General features: G+C 43.0%; 2 protein-coding genes across 2 annotated transcripts in view; both read left to right on the top strand.

Annotated features, from left to right (window-relative positions):
• The window catches only part of LOC129771785 (uncharacterized), a 68251-nt gene that overhangs the window by 24363 nt on the left and 26108 nt on the right, over window positions 1-17780 (top strand). The window lies entirely within an intron of this gene.
• Window positions 3146-4317, top strand: LOC129771786 (J domain-containing protein CG6693). The gene is made up of 3 exons (XM_055775819.1): window positions 3146-3209; window positions 3281-3390; window positions 3447-4317. Exons 2-3 carry the CDS (start codon window positions 3297-3299, stop codon window positions 4220-4222), a joined length of 870 nt encoding a protein of 289 aa, XP_055631794.1. The 5' UTR covers window positions 3146-3209; window positions 3281-3296; the 3' UTR covers window positions 4223-4317.

Genomic DNA, 17780 nt, shown 5'->3' with positions numbered 1-17780 from the left:
TAATGATGCTACTATTCTACTTAATAACGTCGATACAAAACTACAATCTAATTGCAGCAATCACACACAAAACCTTAATGGATCTTTCCTAATACAATTCGAGCACTGTGAAATACATCTGGACCATAATATCTACGCAAACTTCATCATCGAAATTGATAAGAATTCTTATCGACCAACGACTGGATTATCAGTTCAAGAAAAGAATATCATCGAAGTACCGTCACCAGAATATCTAACGAATTTAACATTAAAACACAAAAATATGTTACAACATGTATACTTACAAAATGAATCCTTCAAATGGAGATTGAATCTGTTTGGTTCCCTAAGCATTGGCATGATATGTATCATAGTAATCATAGGAGCGATGTATTTAGTTACATCAACGATATTCAGATTAAAAATGCAGATCATCATACCAAATCAACAAAATCCTTCAGCACCAGAAGAAAATCCTACGAATGCAGAAAAAAAATCATATCCAGATATTCCCGACAAAAGATTGGAAGAATTAAATAAATACTTCAGTATGGTAACTTCAGAGAGAAAAATCAATCTTTGAGGACAAAGAATTTAGAAGGGGGAAGAGTTAACAAGAGCTAGCACCAGTTCCAGCCGCAACATCTAATTCTAGAAAATCCACCGATGCACCCAGCGATGCCAGCCAAAACATGCAGCACCAGTTCCAGAAACACCTGCCAATACCGGAGAAATTAAACACAAAACACTACCGACGAGCGACAACGCGCGCCACTTGCGTTTCGGGGAAACCAACTGGCGCATTCCAAATTGACAATATAAAACCAGGGAGCAGCGGTTCATCAGTTAGTTATAATTCTAAGTTCAAACTGTGTAGTAGGGAAAAGTGAATAATAAAAAATACTTTTTTTAAATAAATGTGAAGTAATTTAATTAACTCACGTAAACACTTCGGACAGCGGTGCAAATTTTCCCAATATAGAGCCGAAATTGGGCTTACGCATCATGGTTCTGGGGTGGCATTGCGCATTTCGAAACGAGTATTTCGTTTCGAGAAAATTCAAACTCAAATCGAAATGGTCTTAGTATTATGTAGTTTTTTCAAATTAATATTTTCAGTGTACTAGATTTAGAGCAAAATTTGTCTCGTAGAGAAATGTAAAATTTTTGGGTTCGTAAACAAAGCTAAGTCAAAGTGGTCGAAACGAACAAAAATAACTCGTTTCTAAATGCGCAATGTCACCTCTGATTGACCTATATGTTTATTAATACGATAGTAAATGAATATAGAATGATAGCATTTATCAAATAAATCGTTATATCCACTAATAATTTCTGTCAGTGTATTGTTAAGTTAACATAATTATTTAAACAATTGAACATATATATTGAAGATATTATAAAATATGTGAAGACATTTCAGTATGATAGCTTACGTGGATTTTTGAGAGATATTATTTCCATGAAATTCTAACTATTGCCCGAAAATATCGTCAAAAGAAGTAGGGATTTTGTCTCAGTGCCATTCGTTTGCTTTTTTTATCACTTCACAAATCGTAGGTATTCCGGTTACCTTCCGTTTCAATCATTAGTTTTATGAGTATGATTTAAGTTACAACCACTGAGACGAACCTGCCCAGGAAGCTGAAAGTCTCAGAAATAAAGAATAAAAAATGAGTTACAACCAAAACTTCAACGTAGAAATAAACAAATTTAGTTATCACAGTTCCGTTTTTGTGGAAGAACTGGGGCTTTACTCACTCAATCAACGGTTTATCAAACCAATTATCATTTCTAAACTCAGAAAATTTAGTTCACAGTTGCGCAATATATTCTTTGTTCATATTTATTAAAATAAACTTCAAAAACTCAAGGTAAGTTTGATGAAATGCGCTATATAACTAAGTCATGAATTTTAGTTTCCTCCGAAATGATTGTGAAGACATTTCAAGACATTTTATCATAACATGTAATACATTTGAAAAAATCACCTGGCATCCCTGCTTGTCGATCCGCTCGATCTGTATTCATTCTACACAGTTGTTTCTTTTGCCTACACAACCAAGGCGCCTAGAAGTAATCCTAAGGTGGGCCAATATGCTAAAACCACTCTGCAGCCATCTTAGAAGTCTACTGTGTTTTATTTGTAAACAAAACACTAAACGCATGTGCCCAGGCTCGCTCGTGATCAGTCTGTCTCTTTCACGCTTCAAGCAAATAATTCTCCTTCTGCTTGCTTCCGTACTATTTTCATATACCGCTTCCCTAACCAAACTAGTGACGAAACGGCCTCACCTTAGGATATACTTCTAGGCGCCTTGATCCACACAACACCCATGTCCTATACGCGTTGACGGCATTGAGCTTCGTATTACGAAATGGGGGAGTAGGCATGACAATATGGATTTGCAAAAGAAATGAACAGGCTTTTAAAATAAAAAATATGAATAAAAATTAGTTTTCCCAAGCCAAATTAGTACTCTATTTAAATGAAAATCACTTTTGCTTGCAAGTAGTGAAAAAATATCATACAAAAATTATGTCTAAAGATAATTTTATATTATAATGGTAAGTTTTGGCGAGAACATCTGAAAATTCATAGAAATTAGTTTAAATTAGGGTCAGAACAACGTACTTCTAGTAGGTAAATAACGCCAAGAAAAAAATTTCATACACATTTTAGTAATTTAAAACTGCCTTATGGCCGACCGAGAGAGATAGAGAAGGGTTGGCCTCATACAAACTAATGTCGTATCCAGATGTCGACACAATGCCGCCGTCAACGCGAATTTTCCTGAAAAATGTTACAGACTTTTTGAAAGTTTACAGACTTTTTTATTTAACAGATTTTTTACAATGACATTTGAAAAAAAATCTGGCATCTCTGCTGACATATAGCAGAATCCAAGACGGGTCTATGGTACTAGGTGAGGCCGTTTCGTCACTAAGTTGATTAGGGGAGCGGTATATGAAAACAGTACGGAAGAAAGCAGAAGGGGAATTATTTGCTTGTAGAGTGAAAGAGACAGACTGATCACGAGCGAGCTTCGCCACTAGCGTATTGTGTATTGTTTACAAACAAAACACAGTAGACTTCCAAGATGGCTGAAGAGTCGTTTTAGCAAGTTGGCCCACCTTAGGATATACTTCTAGGCGCCTTGGCAGAATCTTCACTCTTTATAGTTTCTCCAAAATTTCGTTGCGCGCCAGAAATAATCATTTGCATTGTGAGTATAATTCTGTTTGTTAGTTCATACTCCATTGGATTATAGTTTATAAAAATAAGGTTTTGTTACAGTTTGTAAATTCCAAATATGCCTTCAACCTTAGAACTTTGTCAAAAATTCTACGGAACAAATGATGTTTACAAGCTATTCGAAGTGAAAAAGGATGCTCCAGAAAAAGAGAGTATGTATGAATTTTATATCAAAATCTATGTGCAACCAAGTAACATTTCGTTTTAGTTAAAAAGGCATACTATAGGCTTTCCTTGAAGGTACATCCAGATCGCGTTGAAGATGAGGATAAAAAGGAATGTACCGAAAAGTTCAAGGTTTTAAGCAAAATCTACTCAGTGTTATCGGATCCTGGTAAAAGAGCATTGTATAATGAGAAGGGAATCATTGATGAAGACGACGACGATTCTCTATGCAACATGATGGCTATGTGGCAAACATTTTTCAAACCTATTTCAACTGAAGACATAAGCAATTTCGAAAAAAACTATGTAGGATCCATGCTGGAACGCACCGATGTAAAGAAGGCGTATTTGAATGGCAAAGGCTGCATAAACTACATGATGAACAGCATTCCGTTTATGAAATGCGAAGATGAGCCACGGATTGCAGCCATCGTTCAACAGATGATCTCCGAAGGCGATGTTCCAGAGTATAAAATTTTCACTGAGGAGCCAAATGCAAAGCGCAATCGCCGTCATAAGAAATACGCTAAAGAAGCTCAGGAAGCTTCTGCTATAAAGGAAGAACTGGCAAAGACTGAAAACGGAAATGTATCTCTGGAGCAGCAAATTATGTTACGACAAACACAACGCGAGCAAAGGTTTACATCACTTCTTGATCGGCTTGCGGAGAAATATGGCGATGGCGATGATGAAATGTTCGATCTCGATGAATATGTTGCGAAGAAAAAATCTAAAGCTAGAGCAACGCCTCCAAGGAAGTCAGCACAAATGAAAAAACGTAAGGTACAGGAAGGTCGAATCTCGAAGAAGAAGGACTAGTGATAAAAATTGAGACATCGATTCGTTATACTGGGAAATCTACTGTTTGTTTATCTTACGAAACGAATAAAAAATATCTTATGCAATATTCATAATCAATTCTTTATATTAAACAAGTTGACCGGGTGAACAGTGTATAAAACCGGATCAGATAGCAGTGGAAACGGTCATATAGTTACCTTCTGTCATTATTTGGCACATGTCCTGATTTTGAAATCTATTAGGGGCATCCTGATTTATTTTTCACGATTTAGCCTTTGTCCTGATTTTCATGAGAAATTCAGTTATGTTGCAGAATGAAACATAAAAATTCAATGAATTTTATTCTTTAGTCCGTAAAAACACCATCTTCACAAAGCGAAACAGCGCGAATGGAATGAAGATGAGTTGGGCCGGTGGCTTCACTTGATTTCCCCTAAGGTTAGCCTCAAACCGTGGTTCAAAAGTTTGGACTTGAGTCGGGACTTTATTCGTACCTCCTCCCGACACTGTTTGTTAGATGCACTACTCTTCCGCTTCAATCTTGCCAGCTGCAATCTCTGCGTTTGTGGCAAAGGTTATCACGACATCGAACACGTTGTTTGGTCGTACGAGGTGTATCTTGTCACCAGATCGAATTTAGAAAACTCTCTTCGGGCCCGAGGAAGACAGCCCAATGTGCCGATGAGAGTTGTATTGGCTCGGTTAGACCTTGATTACATGTACCAAATATATGTTTTCCTTAAAGCTATCTATCTTCGTGTTTTTTTTTTTTTTTTTTTTTTTTTTTTTTTTTTTTTTTTTTAAGAGGTGAGGAACGCTCTACCAGCCTTACCTGGGAAGGGTTAACCCAGACGTCGAGTGGGGATCGCACCCACAAAAACCAAGCCCTCTACTCGTTGCCTTATTCCCCCTGGGACCACATCTAGGCGACTACTTCAGGGGGCTGCTGTGCTCATGCACTTCTCGAGTTTTCAACGCTAACTAGCGTTGTCCTTCCCTTTTTCTCAATATTTTTTTCTTTCCATTCGTTATTAATTCCACTGCGCTGATGTCCTCTTCGCAGGCATTTTGAATTTACCCGTCGAGACGTGAACCGATTAGGAATTGCCCTCCTACTTGACGCGCAACCCGTCACAGCCACCCTCGCAGGATTTCTCTTCCCAACGGAGCGCCGATTAGGCAGTGCCCTCCAACCTGACGCGCACTCCGTCACAGCTACTCTCGTGGGGTATTCACCATTTTGATCGTGGCTTCATCCTTGATGCTCGTTCCTTCGAAATGTTCGCGGTGTTCCTCCATCCAGGCCACGATCAGGCGTTGTCAGGTAGGCCTTTTGCTGTTCTCCGCGGCAGTATCCGTTTACCTGTCGAGACGTGCACCGATTAGGAAGCGCCCTCCAACTTGACGCGCGCCCCGTCACAGTCACCCTCGCAGGATTTCTCTTCCCAGCGGAGAGCCGATTAGGTGGTGCCCTCCAACACAACGCGCACCCCGTCACAGCTACTCTCGTGAGGTACCATCTCTTGCAACAGCCGTCGCCGTTGTTCACCTTTCACCGTCGGACGTTGTCAGCACTTTGGTCAGCCCTCCACCTTCGCTGCAGCTCCGACATGATTTGTGTGATTGCACTGCTCACGGCATTCCAGATCATCTCGTCGCGACACATCTCCTCCACAATATTCTCGACATGAAGTGCAGGCAGCCCCTCGCGCCTTTCGGTGAACCTGGGACAGACAAAAACGACGTGCTCCGGTGTTTCCTCCATATCTCCACACTCCGGACAGAGGGGTGAAACTGCGTGCCCGAACCGGTGTAGATATTGCCTGAAACAGCCATGCCCAGACAGAAACTGCGTCAAGTAAAAGTTAACTTCACCGTGTTTCCTGTTCAACCAGGTCGAAAGTACCGGTATCAGCCTGTACGTCCATCTACCATTTTCTGCCGTATTCCATTCATACTGCCATTTGTCCAACGACTCCGCTCTCATCAATTTCCGGATACCTCTGCTTTCCCGTCGCTTGTAGCACTCGCTATCTTCCGCCAGAGTGATGCAGATGGGAATCATTCCGGCGATTACACACACAGCTTCTGTCGAAATGGTCCTATAAGCACTTACGACTCGCATGGCCATGAGTCGGAATGTGCTGTTCAGCTTCCTCCGATTTCGGTGGGTTTCCAGAGCCGCCAACCAGGCAGGGCCACCATACCTCAGTATCGACGAAGATACACTTGCCAAGAGACGCCTCTTGCTGCTGCTTGGGCCAAAGCTATTTGGCATGATCCTCGCCACCACGTTGATGGCCTTTGACGCCTTCCCACATGCATAGTCGACGTGCTGGTTGAAGTTCAGCCGGTCGTCGATCATGACTCCGAGGTACTTCACCGCCCGCTTCGAAACGATGGTATGTCCTCCGACCGATACCTCTGCCCGCAGCACTGCCTTACAATTGCTCACTAACAGCACCTCGGTTTTGTGATGTGCCATCTGGAGCTTTACGCTGTCCATCCAACTACCGATCATGTCTACAGCCTCAGTCGCCAACATTTCCACCTCCTGAAGCGTCTCGCCGATTACCGTTGTTACGATGTCGTCCGCGAAGCCCACGATCTCCACACCTCTGGGTAGCTTCAGCCTTAGAACACCGTCGTACATCGTGTTCCAAAGCGTAGGACCTAGGATGGAGCCTTGTGGAACTCCCGCCGAGATATTCTTCACTATCTGTCCCCTGTCTGTGTTGTATACCAGGATCCGATTCTGGAAATAACTCCTCAGTATCCTGTACAGGTAGCTAGGGACCTTCAATCTGTGTAGCGCCTCGGCGATGGCCTCCCAGCTGGCACTATTGAAGGCGTTCTTCACGTCAATCAAAATCACCGCGCAGTAACGGTCGCCTCTTCGTTTTTGTTTAAGCGAGACCTGAGCTTTCTCGATAACTGTCCGAATAGCGTCCACTGTCGACTTTCCTTTCCGGAACCCGAACTGCATTTTCGACAATCCGTGGTCATCCTCCGTGCATTTCACCAGTCTGTTGAGAATAACCCTTTCCAAGAGCTTTCCCAAAGTATCCAACAAACAAATAGGCCTATACGACGCTGGATCTCCAGGTGGCTTTCCTGGTTTCGGGAGCAGCACCAACTTTTGTATCTTCCATTCCGCAGGGAAGAGACCGTCATCCAGGCATTTCTGCAGCACCACCCTGAACATGTCGGGGAAAGCAAGGATCGCCGATTTCAGGGCCACATTGGGGATTCCGTCGGGGCCGGGTGCTTTTTTCAACTTTAGACCTTTTGCCACCGCGATGAGTTCTTCGTTGGTGACATGTGCGTTCTCTGCTTCGTCCTCACCGTACAGTGTGGGTGGCCACGTCGGTGGGTCGTGCTGCGGAAAGAGTCCATTCACAATGACCTCGAGTTTTTCCGGACATAATTCCATGGGAGTCGTTGAACTACGGAATTTCGCCATCACGATTCGATATGCTTCACCCCAAGGATTTGCGTCGACGTCTCGACACAGCTCCCTATAGCAGTTCGATTTGCTCCTACGTATCTCTCGTTTCAAGGCGGCTCTGGTCGCTCGGAAAGACGCGCGGTGCTCCTCTCTCTCTACATCGGTTCGTGCCCTCTGGACTCTTCTTCTGGCTCGTAGACAGTTAGCGCGGAGGATGCTGAGTGTCTCGTTCCACCAGTAGGCTGGACGTCGTTCATTCGTCGGGTTCAGTCTTCTCGGCATCGCTGTATCGCATGCCCTCACCAATGTTCCTGTCAGCCCGTCGGCGCTCAGATTAAGAGTTCTGCTGTCTATGCGTAGTGCTTCGACGAAAAGCTCCTTGTCAAAAACCTTTGTCCTCCACTTCCGCTCAAAGGTTTTTGTATTCCGTACCGCTGCGGGATTCCGTTGGCCGACACTATACAGGATTGCCTGGTGGTCGCTGTGTGTGTATCCCTCCGACACTCTCCACTTCGTATTAGCCGCCAGTGATGGACTGCAGAAAGTTACATCGATGATGGATTCGCGGCCGTCCCTTCGAAAGGTGCTGCTAGTGCCTTCGTTCAGAAGTGTGACGTCTAGTTTTGCGAAGGCTTCTAGTAGGCTGTACCCCCTGGCGTTGGTGCATCTGCTTCCCCACTCCTCAGCCCAGGCGTTGAAGTCTCCTCCGATGATGACTGGTTTGCGGCCGCTGACCTTATCCGTGAGTACGTCCAACATCTCGTGAAACTGCTCCGCTGACCATCTTGGGGGTGCATAGCAACTACACATGAAGATTCCGTTGATTTTGACGATCACGAAACCTTCCTGTGAGCTTTCCACCACTTCTTGGATGGGGTACCTTCCCATCACTAGTATTGCAGCCATCCCTGCTTTATCCACCACCCATTTTCCGTTATCGCGAGGAACTCGGTACGGTTCTGCGATCATTGCAACGTCGCATTTAGTTTCAGTTGTTGACTGCCACAACAATTGCTGTGCTATGTCGCAATGATTGAGGTTGAGCTGGGTAACCTCCATTACTGCGAACCCGCAATCGCCTTTTTGTACGCCGGACATTTGAAGCTACCTGTGACGTGGTCGTTTCCGTCCTCCTCCTTGCACAACATGCACCTCGGTTGCTTGGTGCAGTCTCTAGCAACGTGACCTTCCGTCCCGCACTTCCTGCACAATTTCGATCTGTCAGGACCACCGCAGTTTTTCGCCTGGTGACCGAAGCCCATGCATTGAAAGCATCTCTCCATTTGCTTGGCCATACGAGGGGGAGCTTTCATCGGGCACACGGACCACCCCACTTTTATTTTACCCTTCTCCACCAGTTTATTCGCAGCTTGTTTCGAGAGCCGTATCGAGGCCGTTTGTGTCCCACCGTATGCCTTTCTCAGCCGGATTGTCATTGGCACATCGCCAAGGTCACATTGTGACTGTAACGCAGTTCTCAATTCCTCAACAGTCGTGATCTCGTCCAGATACCGGCACTCGATGGTTGATTCCTGAGAGAGAGCTCTCACCTTCGCCTCCTCCCCTAGTGACTTCTCAATGAGTTGTTTGAAAGCGGAGCTCTTAACCGCTGGATCTTTTTTAAGCTCGAAGAGCATCTCGCCTTTCTGCGTGCGCCTAGTTTTCACGACGTTCTCGCCCAGTGTCTGCAACTCCGGATCGTCTCTCACTTTCCGAAGGATAGCTGCATACGATACTCCTGCTGACACTTCAACGATCAAAGCATCGCCCTTGATTCGCTCCACTCGAGGTCCGAGTTTCTTCTTTTCCTGCTCAACTTTTTTCTTCTTCTCCTTCTGTTTTTTGCGTTTTTCTGCCTGGTTATCGACAGTACGCCATTCACTGCTTTCACCTCCTTTCGCGTTACTCAGATCGTTCTTGGCCTTTTTCAGCTCTTCTTCTTCTCCTGGGGTGTCCCTCCTTCGCTTGTCCGATCGTGTGTTCAGAGGACCCTTCGGCGTCTCAAGTATCTCGACGGGTTTCTCATTCGCCTCGAGCAGAGCCTTTTCAGCACCCTCTGCTCTCATCTGCAGCTCCTTATGCTCGCGTTCAGCAACCATGACGACCGATCTGATGCTCGTCACCAGATGTTTTATTTTTAAGTGGACATTGTTTTTGTCCTTTACGAACTCGTAAAGTTCGTTGACCTTTTTCCTAACGTCCGTGATGCTGAGCCTCCCAAGTTGCCCTTCTTGGGATGCGCTTGAGGTCAGCGTAAACAACTGGCTCTGTACGGAGCCAAGATCTCCTTGGAATGCTTGGGCGGCAAACACTTCTTGTGGTTTTGTGTTGCTTGTACTCGTTGTGGCTACTCGAGTGACAGGTGACCTCAGCATTCGTCCGCTTCTCGCGAACACATTCTCCTCTCCATCGTTTGTTGGTGTGTTATTGCAACTATTCATATTTTTCTGGGTCCCAACTTCGGGCCGCTATCTCCGCTCGTTGTACATAGTCGCTACCAGTGATCCCATGGTTATCTATGCAAGCAGTGAGGCCATGCAGGGGTTGACACGGTCCTTCATGGGGACCGTGTTCAGAGCCAGATCAGCGCAAGTCAGGAATGTGACATCTGACGCCTAGTACCTAGTGCCTGGGCCTAGACGAGCATCGAACGTACCCGAAGACTTGCCAAGTTATTACCGGGACGGGGGCAACCGCACTATTAGCCCAAACGCCATTTCAGGACGGTGTCACCCTTCCTTACTCAGGGAACAGGATAGTACGACTGTCAGCCTTTAGCGTCGTGTTGAAATCGTTTCCGTATCGTGTCCGTTTTCTATGTCGTAACCAGTATGTCGTAATCAGGATCTTACTGGCGTCAATCCTGATGTGCTTGGCACTCCTTTCGTGGCTCCTGTACACGGTATTTCCCCCGTGCAATCTCCAATAGGCTTTACCGCGCCCTTACTCGCGTTGTCACCCGATTAGTCGCCTCATACGACAGGGACAGGGACCAAGACCCGAAGTGCTATTCTAGGCCGGCAACTCCACGGCCTATCTATCTTCGTGTGTGATTGTCCTTATACCCTTATCCTCTCCTTTTCTTCCTTCGCGAGTAATCGGTTCTCTTCTTTTTTTTTTTCCAAAAACGTTTATTAATCAGACTCAATTACTTATTATCTAACGTTTACAGAGTCAAATTTCACCTTAAAATATAACTTATTTTCTATATACTTAAGACTAACAATTTAATAATAATTGAATCTAACACTAGATTGATTGGACAGGATTAGGATTTAGGATTAGGATGGAGCGAGTGGGGTAGTTTGGTTTGATGAGGAGCGAAGGAATCAAACTGAGATACCATTTCTTTTGAGAAATTGGTAAAGAGGAAGCATAAGGTTGAGGTCGCGACTAACTAAGATGTCTCTATCCGGTAAGTCACATTGCTTTCCTAGTGCCCTGGGTGAATCCGATAGATGAGCCCTGACAAAATGGAAGTTTATACAAGACCACATGCTCGATGTCATGATAACCATCACCACAAACGAGTAACGAGTCCGCTTTCTCGTTACCTGGAATGGAGCAATGGGCTGAGACCCTAGCTATTGTAATCCTGTAAGATTTTTCTACTAGTCTACCCAAGAGTTGTCTTATTCTCATAAGAAAATAACATAAGGCTCTTATAGGTTTTATCGAACGGATAGCTTGTATTGATCTGAGGCTATCTGAAAAGATAAAATAGTGAATCGACAAGGATTCAATTTTCTCCAAAGCGTGATATATTGCAGCCATTTCCGCAACGTACGGCGAGCATGGATTTCTCAATCTATAACAGGCACTTGAAGTTTTCATTAAATATGCCAAGACTAGTGGAGCCATTAATGTATGATCCGTCAGTAAAAAACATTCTATTAGAACTTACTTCGCAAAATTTCGACGAAAACATCCGTGGGATAACCACAAAGCGTGTATGTTCTGGAAAATCACGTATTTCTTGATGCATGGTTAAATTGAAGTTTACAGCGGGATCACAGAAGTACGATAGACGGTCTTGGTTTATGATGCTTGGTGATGATTGCAATCCTTGTGAGCGAAACTCAACATATAAGGTGGTGAACCATGACTCGGGATTCAATTGAAGAAGTTCTTCGAAATTATCAATTACCAACGGATTCATAATCTTACATCGAATGAGATATCTGTATGATAATTCTATAAGTCGAAGAGGCAGAGGAAGTACTCCACCCAGAACCTCAAGACTCATCGTATGAGTTTATTGCATGCAACCCAAAGCAATACGCAAGCAACGATATTGTATCCGCCCCATCTTTAGAATATGAGTCTTAGCTGCCGTTCGGAAGCAAAAACTACCGTACTCAAGGACCGATAAAATCGTTGTTTTGTATAAACTTATGAGGTCTCCTGTATGGGCAGCCCACCATGTTCCAGTTATTGTCTTGAGGAAGTTGATTCTCTGTAGACATTTTTGTTTCAGATACGCAATATGTCTCCCCCAGGTACATCTAGAATCGAAATAGATACCAAGATATTTGAAATTCATAGAGTGGGTTATTGTTTTGCCGAATAAATGAAGCGGAAATTTGACGGGTTTGTGCTTTTTAGAAAAAAAATATAAGAGGCTGAGTCGAAGACACGACCGCATTGTTGATGTAGAACTACGCTATTATTTTATTCAAGTCGCTTGTTTATAACTTCGGATGTTATTTTATAAGGCTGTGAAATTTTAGAAATAACTGTTTAGTAGAATGGTTTAATCGCCCTGAAATGGTATTTTTCATTGTAGAATCAATTGTCGATAATTGATTGATGATTCATTCTCGCCCTCACAGAACAATACACTAGCCCTATCGTATGTCGCAATTTGTTTCATGTCAATACATTGAAAATTTACCTCGAACGCTATTCCGGTGGCCTATTTCGCAATTGACATAGACTCGGCTACAGTCGATTATATACTTGTTGCACCAGTACCATTATTCCACATCTTATAACTACATCCATATATCTTTGGCACCGTACACCAACAACGAGAATATTTGCAAGTATCAAATATCATGCTACCTGCTATTTAGTAAAATCACACCTCTAGTAATCGTTCGTACAACGTAAATCAAGCGCCAAACAAGCGTTTGCCATAGCATGTATACAGAGCCATACATTGGTGGCTCAAAGCTACTAGAAATATAAATACTTCCTATCATTTTGCGCTGTTCTCAAAAGAAACGCTTCTAGCGGATTATTAGTAATATGACTGGCTTCGAAAAAAGTTCCATTACTTTCTCATGCTCAAGATAAGCGAGGCTGTTATCCTTAGTGGAGAAAGCTTTGCTACTGGCGAGCGAGACTAAATCACATACAAAATCCAGAACGACATTTACTTTCATGGTGACTAAATAAACGAAAAGAGTAGCATTGTTTCATTATGATCAAGATTAGCGCAAATGCAATCCTAGTTGAAGGCAGTTTTGCGACTGGCACGCGAACCCAAATAACTTATAACATTCCAGCACGACATTTAAGATCTTTGGTATTCCCCAAAGAATGTTTTGGCGCACAACATAAAGGCCTGCTTCGCCATAGCGTCAGTTCAATGCATTGATGCAATGTCAAAGGCACCAAGAAACTTTTTATGTTGACGGAAAACAAACAATGTTAACTGCTTGGAGAAATAAAAAAAGACAGAATGTTTACCTCAGCAGAAATTCATTACTAATGCCCTAGCGCAAATAATTCCTTCCCGCCATCCTTATTTATCATTACGGCTGCATAATTTGCATCACCAATGCACACGGGAGCAGATGCAAATGGGGTTTCAGCGTACCAAAGATGCGCTATTTTTACGTACGAGTAATGAAGCACGCACGTACGCACAATTCCAGAACAATTATTTTCCAGAACAATTATTTTCTTGGTGAGCCGACGATAGCCCAGCTTGATGATTTCCCACACAATTGTGTAGCTCAAAACATTAAGGCAATGGCGTCAGTTTGATGCAATAATTGCAATTAGGATTGATCTTTTCCATTCCAATTTCCGATTTTTTGGATCGATCTTTTGTACTCGAGAAAATCGATTTTTTTGCTTTCGATCTTTTCGATCTTTTTGTAGATTTTTTTTCAGTATACATCGATTTTTTATCTCACCAAATGTCACCTAACATTTTTTTGAACATAATGTCAACATCTGAAGTGCTTCTTCTACGATTTACTTCTGTTCAAATGCTGACAGAGACGGAACTAGTGGCAGCTGCTAAGGGGATAAACTGTAAACGATTGCGCATAGGATCACTGAACCTGATGTTGACATCAATTACAGGCGAAAGATTGTTTTCTGGATCTGGCGCCAAAATCAAGAATCTGCTTCGACTAAATGACAGATGTATGGCACGATTGGCTCTTATTGTCAGCTGAGTTTTGGGCGGTTGTTGAATTTCTTATTATGCTTTTTCAATTCATTTATTTAATAAAACGACTACCTGACAGCACAAGATGAATGCCCTGTGGCTATGGCCTTCATGCTGAGAAACAAAACAAAATGCTTTTGATATTCAAATAAAAATATGAAATTTGTATTCCCTGTTCAACGAAAAGACGACATTCATATAGAACAAGCATATTCGAAAAAAAAGCTTTTAATTTTTCAAAAATTGATTCGGTAAAGATCGATTCAGCAAAGATCGATTCTTTAGTACCGATTTAATCAGTGGATCGATCCCTAAGCCGTTTGGAAAATCGATTCGATAAGATCGATCTTTCTATAAAGATCGCCCAATCCTAATTGCAATGCCAGAGATATCAGCGAGTGAGTAACTTGGTCGCGTTCACTTCAACTGCTTTGAGAAATGCACTCGATCCCTCGCCGTCCAGCTCACCCAGCAACGGTGTTGTCCAGTTGGTGTCCTCACGAAGAATGAACGTTTGCCTCAGCGAGATCCACTGTTTATACTGTAGGCAAATATTCCCCTGCGTTTTTCTTCATTTCCTTTGTTCACGGAGACTTTAAATCTTACGATTTCCCCTTCATTGCTCGTCGATAAGTTGCTCATTATTGACAGCTCTGTCTGGGATAGCACACAAATGGACAGAACAAATGTATGGGGAAATGAGATTGCTTCCAATTTTTAATCAGTTTAAACCATATACAGACTATGGGATAGTAATGTATAGCATATCAAACAAATCTTAGGAAATTTCCGATTCGATTGGTATGCAAATCGTTATAATCCGTTCACAGCAAAAATAGTTATTAACGTTAACTTTATTTCATAAAAACGTCACTTGTTTTCTGATTTGGCACCCTTATTGAAAGACGTAGTTCTACGTTAAAAACTATCATCTCTGTTTTCTCCGTAGAGAATTCGATACCAAGCTTGATAGTCCATGTGGACAATTTGTATAAAGTATCCTGTAATGGTCTTTGCAGATCGGCGGTGGAGGATCCCCTAGTGGAAACCACTTCATCATCTGCAAGTTGTAACGTACAATGTGTTGAAAGGCAATTATCGATGTCATTAACATAAAAGTTATATAATAGGGGGCTTAAACATGAACCTTGTGGAAGGCCCATATAGCTTAGTCGGGAGACTGTCAAATTTTCATGAGCAAAACTCATGTGTTTTTCTGATAACAAATTATATAAATAATTATTTAAAGTTGGTGAGAGTCCACAATTATGAAGTTTACCTGATAATATATCAATGGAAACAGAATCAAAAGCCCTTTTGATATCAAGAAAGATCGAAGCCATTTGTTCTTTACGAGCAAATGCTATTTGAATTTCAGACGAAAGCAACGCTAGACAATCATTCGTTCCTTTACCTCTTCTGAACCCAAACTGCATATCTGAAAGCAAACTGTTCATTTCAACCCATTTGTCTAAACGAAAAAGAATCATTTCCTCCAGCAGTTTACGAATGCAGGATAGCATTGCGATTGGCTAGTTTGAATTGTGCTCGCAGGCTGGCTTTTTGGGTTTCCGTATGGCTGTAACTCTAACTTGTCACCAGTCACGCGGAACGATGTTTAGCTCTTGAAATTTGTTAAACAGGTTCAGCATACGTCACAGACGTCACAGCATACGACAGAATCGGGAAGATTCTTCAATATATTGAACTTTACCTTATTACTCTACCATTGAAAAATTTTCATATTCGCTTTGAAGCGGAATGTTACGTACGATATTTTGTGCTGGAACGGAATCTGGGCAAACCTTCCTCGCAAAACTGTAGATCCAACGATCAGAGTACTCCTCACTTTCGTTATTGTGGCTTCGATACCGTATTCTCCTAGCCGTTTCCCAAAGAACTCACAGCGGTCTGTCTCGATAGGCCATTGACGTACTCTCGCCAGTACCCATGTTTCTTTGCTCTAGACAAATTCTTAAGTTTGCGTTCCAGGGCAATGTATGTTTTCCCGCGTTTTCTGAATTCCTTGAACGCAGTCGATTTTTCAAGATAAACTTTGGAGGGCTCTTTATCCCACGATGGTGATGGAAGACGGCGTCGAAATTGAGTGGTAGGAACACGTTTTGTTTGGGCTTATAGAGCGCTCTCATAAATCAAGCCAGAAATGAAATTATATTCTTCGAGAGGAAGTAACTCATGAACCGAGTTAATAGATTCAGAGATTTCTCGAAATCTCATCCAGTCGATATTTTTCGTTAAGTCATACGGAATATCAACTGTCTCACATGGATATGAGTCATTGGCAATAGATAAATGTATAGGAAGATGATCATTACCATGGGAGTCTTGGATTACCTTCCATACGCAATCCAATAATAAAGAAGAGGAGCAAATTGATAGGTCTAGAACACTGTCTCGTGTGGGGGGTTTTGCTATCCTAGTAGCCTCCCCAGTGTTTAGAGTCATCATGTTGAAATTATCGCACAAATCATAAATCAATGAAGCACGGGGATCATCATATAGTGATCCTCAACCCATTCCATGCGAATTGAAATCACCCAAAATTAAACAAGGACCTAGCAAGGCTTCGACAATATCTCTGAGCTGTTGACGATAAACTGTAGTTCTAGGAGGAATAAAGGGTGTGTCACATCAAATTGCATCACGGAAAAAACGCTGTAGAAATTCGCCCAGTAGACCGATCCTTTTGAAAATTTTAGACAGTAAAATAAAAACTATTAAACAACTTTTGGAATTTTCTTTTTATTCATACTTCGAGCCCAAGCCCGCATGCTCGCACCTTCCTCTTTACCCCGTCCATAAGGTTCTGTACAACGTCAGGTTGTAGTTTTTTTTAACAGAAATCCATTTTCTCTTGAAGTCCGCCTCCGATTTGACAACTTTTGGGTTCTTCCGGAAGGCTGCTTCATAATCGCCCAATATTTCTCTATTGGGCGAAGCTCCGGCGCGTTGGGCGGGTTCATTTCCTTTGGCACGAAGGTGACCCCGTTGGCTTCGTACCACTCCAACACGTCCTTTGAATAGTGGCACGAAGCGAGATCCGGCCAGAAGATGGTCGGGCCCTCGTGCTGCTTCAATAGTGGTAGTAAGCGCTTCTGTAGGCACTCCTTAAGGTAAACCTGCCCGTTTACCGTGCCGGTCATCACGAAGGGGGCGCTCCGCTTTCCGCAAGAGCAGATCGCTTGCCACACCATGTACTTTTTGGCAAACTTGGATAGTTTCTGCTTGCGAATCTCCTCCGGAACGCTGTATTTGTCCTCTGCGGAGAAGAACAACAGGCCCGGCAGCTGACGAAAGTCCGCTTTGACGTAGGTTTCGTCGTCCATTACCAGGCAATGCGGCTTCGTCAGCATTTCGGTGTACAGCTTCCGGGCTCGCGTCTTCCCCACCATGTTTTGCCTTTCGTCGCGGTTAGGAGCCTTCTGAACCTTGTATGTACCCAGCCCCTCCCGCTGCTTGGTCCGCTGGACGAATGAACTTGACAAATTCAGCTTATTGGCGACATCCCGGACCGAACTTCTCCGATCACGTCTAAACTGCTTAACTACGCGCTTGTGATCTTTTTCACTGACTGAGCATCCATTTTTGCCGTTCTTCACCTTCCGGTCGATGGTTAGGTTCTCGAAGTATCATTTTAGTACTCTGCTGACCGTGAATTGGACGATTCCCAGCATCTTACCGATGTCCCGATGTGACAACTC

This window comes from Toxorhynchites rutilus, chromosome 2 (genome assembly GCF_029784135.1).
Source record: "Toxorhynchites rutilus septentrionalis strain SRP chromosome 2, ASM2978413v1, whole genome shotgun sequence".
Classification (NCBI taxonomy): Eukaryota; Metazoa; Arthropoda; class Insecta; order Diptera; family Culicidae; genus Toxorhynchites; species Toxorhynchites rutilus.
Note: the sequence above shows the minus strand (reverse complement) of the source record. Positions and strands in the feature narration are given on the sequence as shown.

Excerpts from the sequence above, each read along its gene's own strand:
- LOC129771786 (XM_055775819.1), top strand. The coding sequence starts at position 3,297 with ATGCCTTCAACCTTAGAACTTTGTCAAAAATTCTACGGAACAAATGAT. Across the intron at positions 3,391-3,446 it reads GGATGCTCCAGAAAAAGAGA|TTAAAAAGGCATACTATAGG; the intron begins GTATGTATGAAT and ends ATTTCGTTTTAG.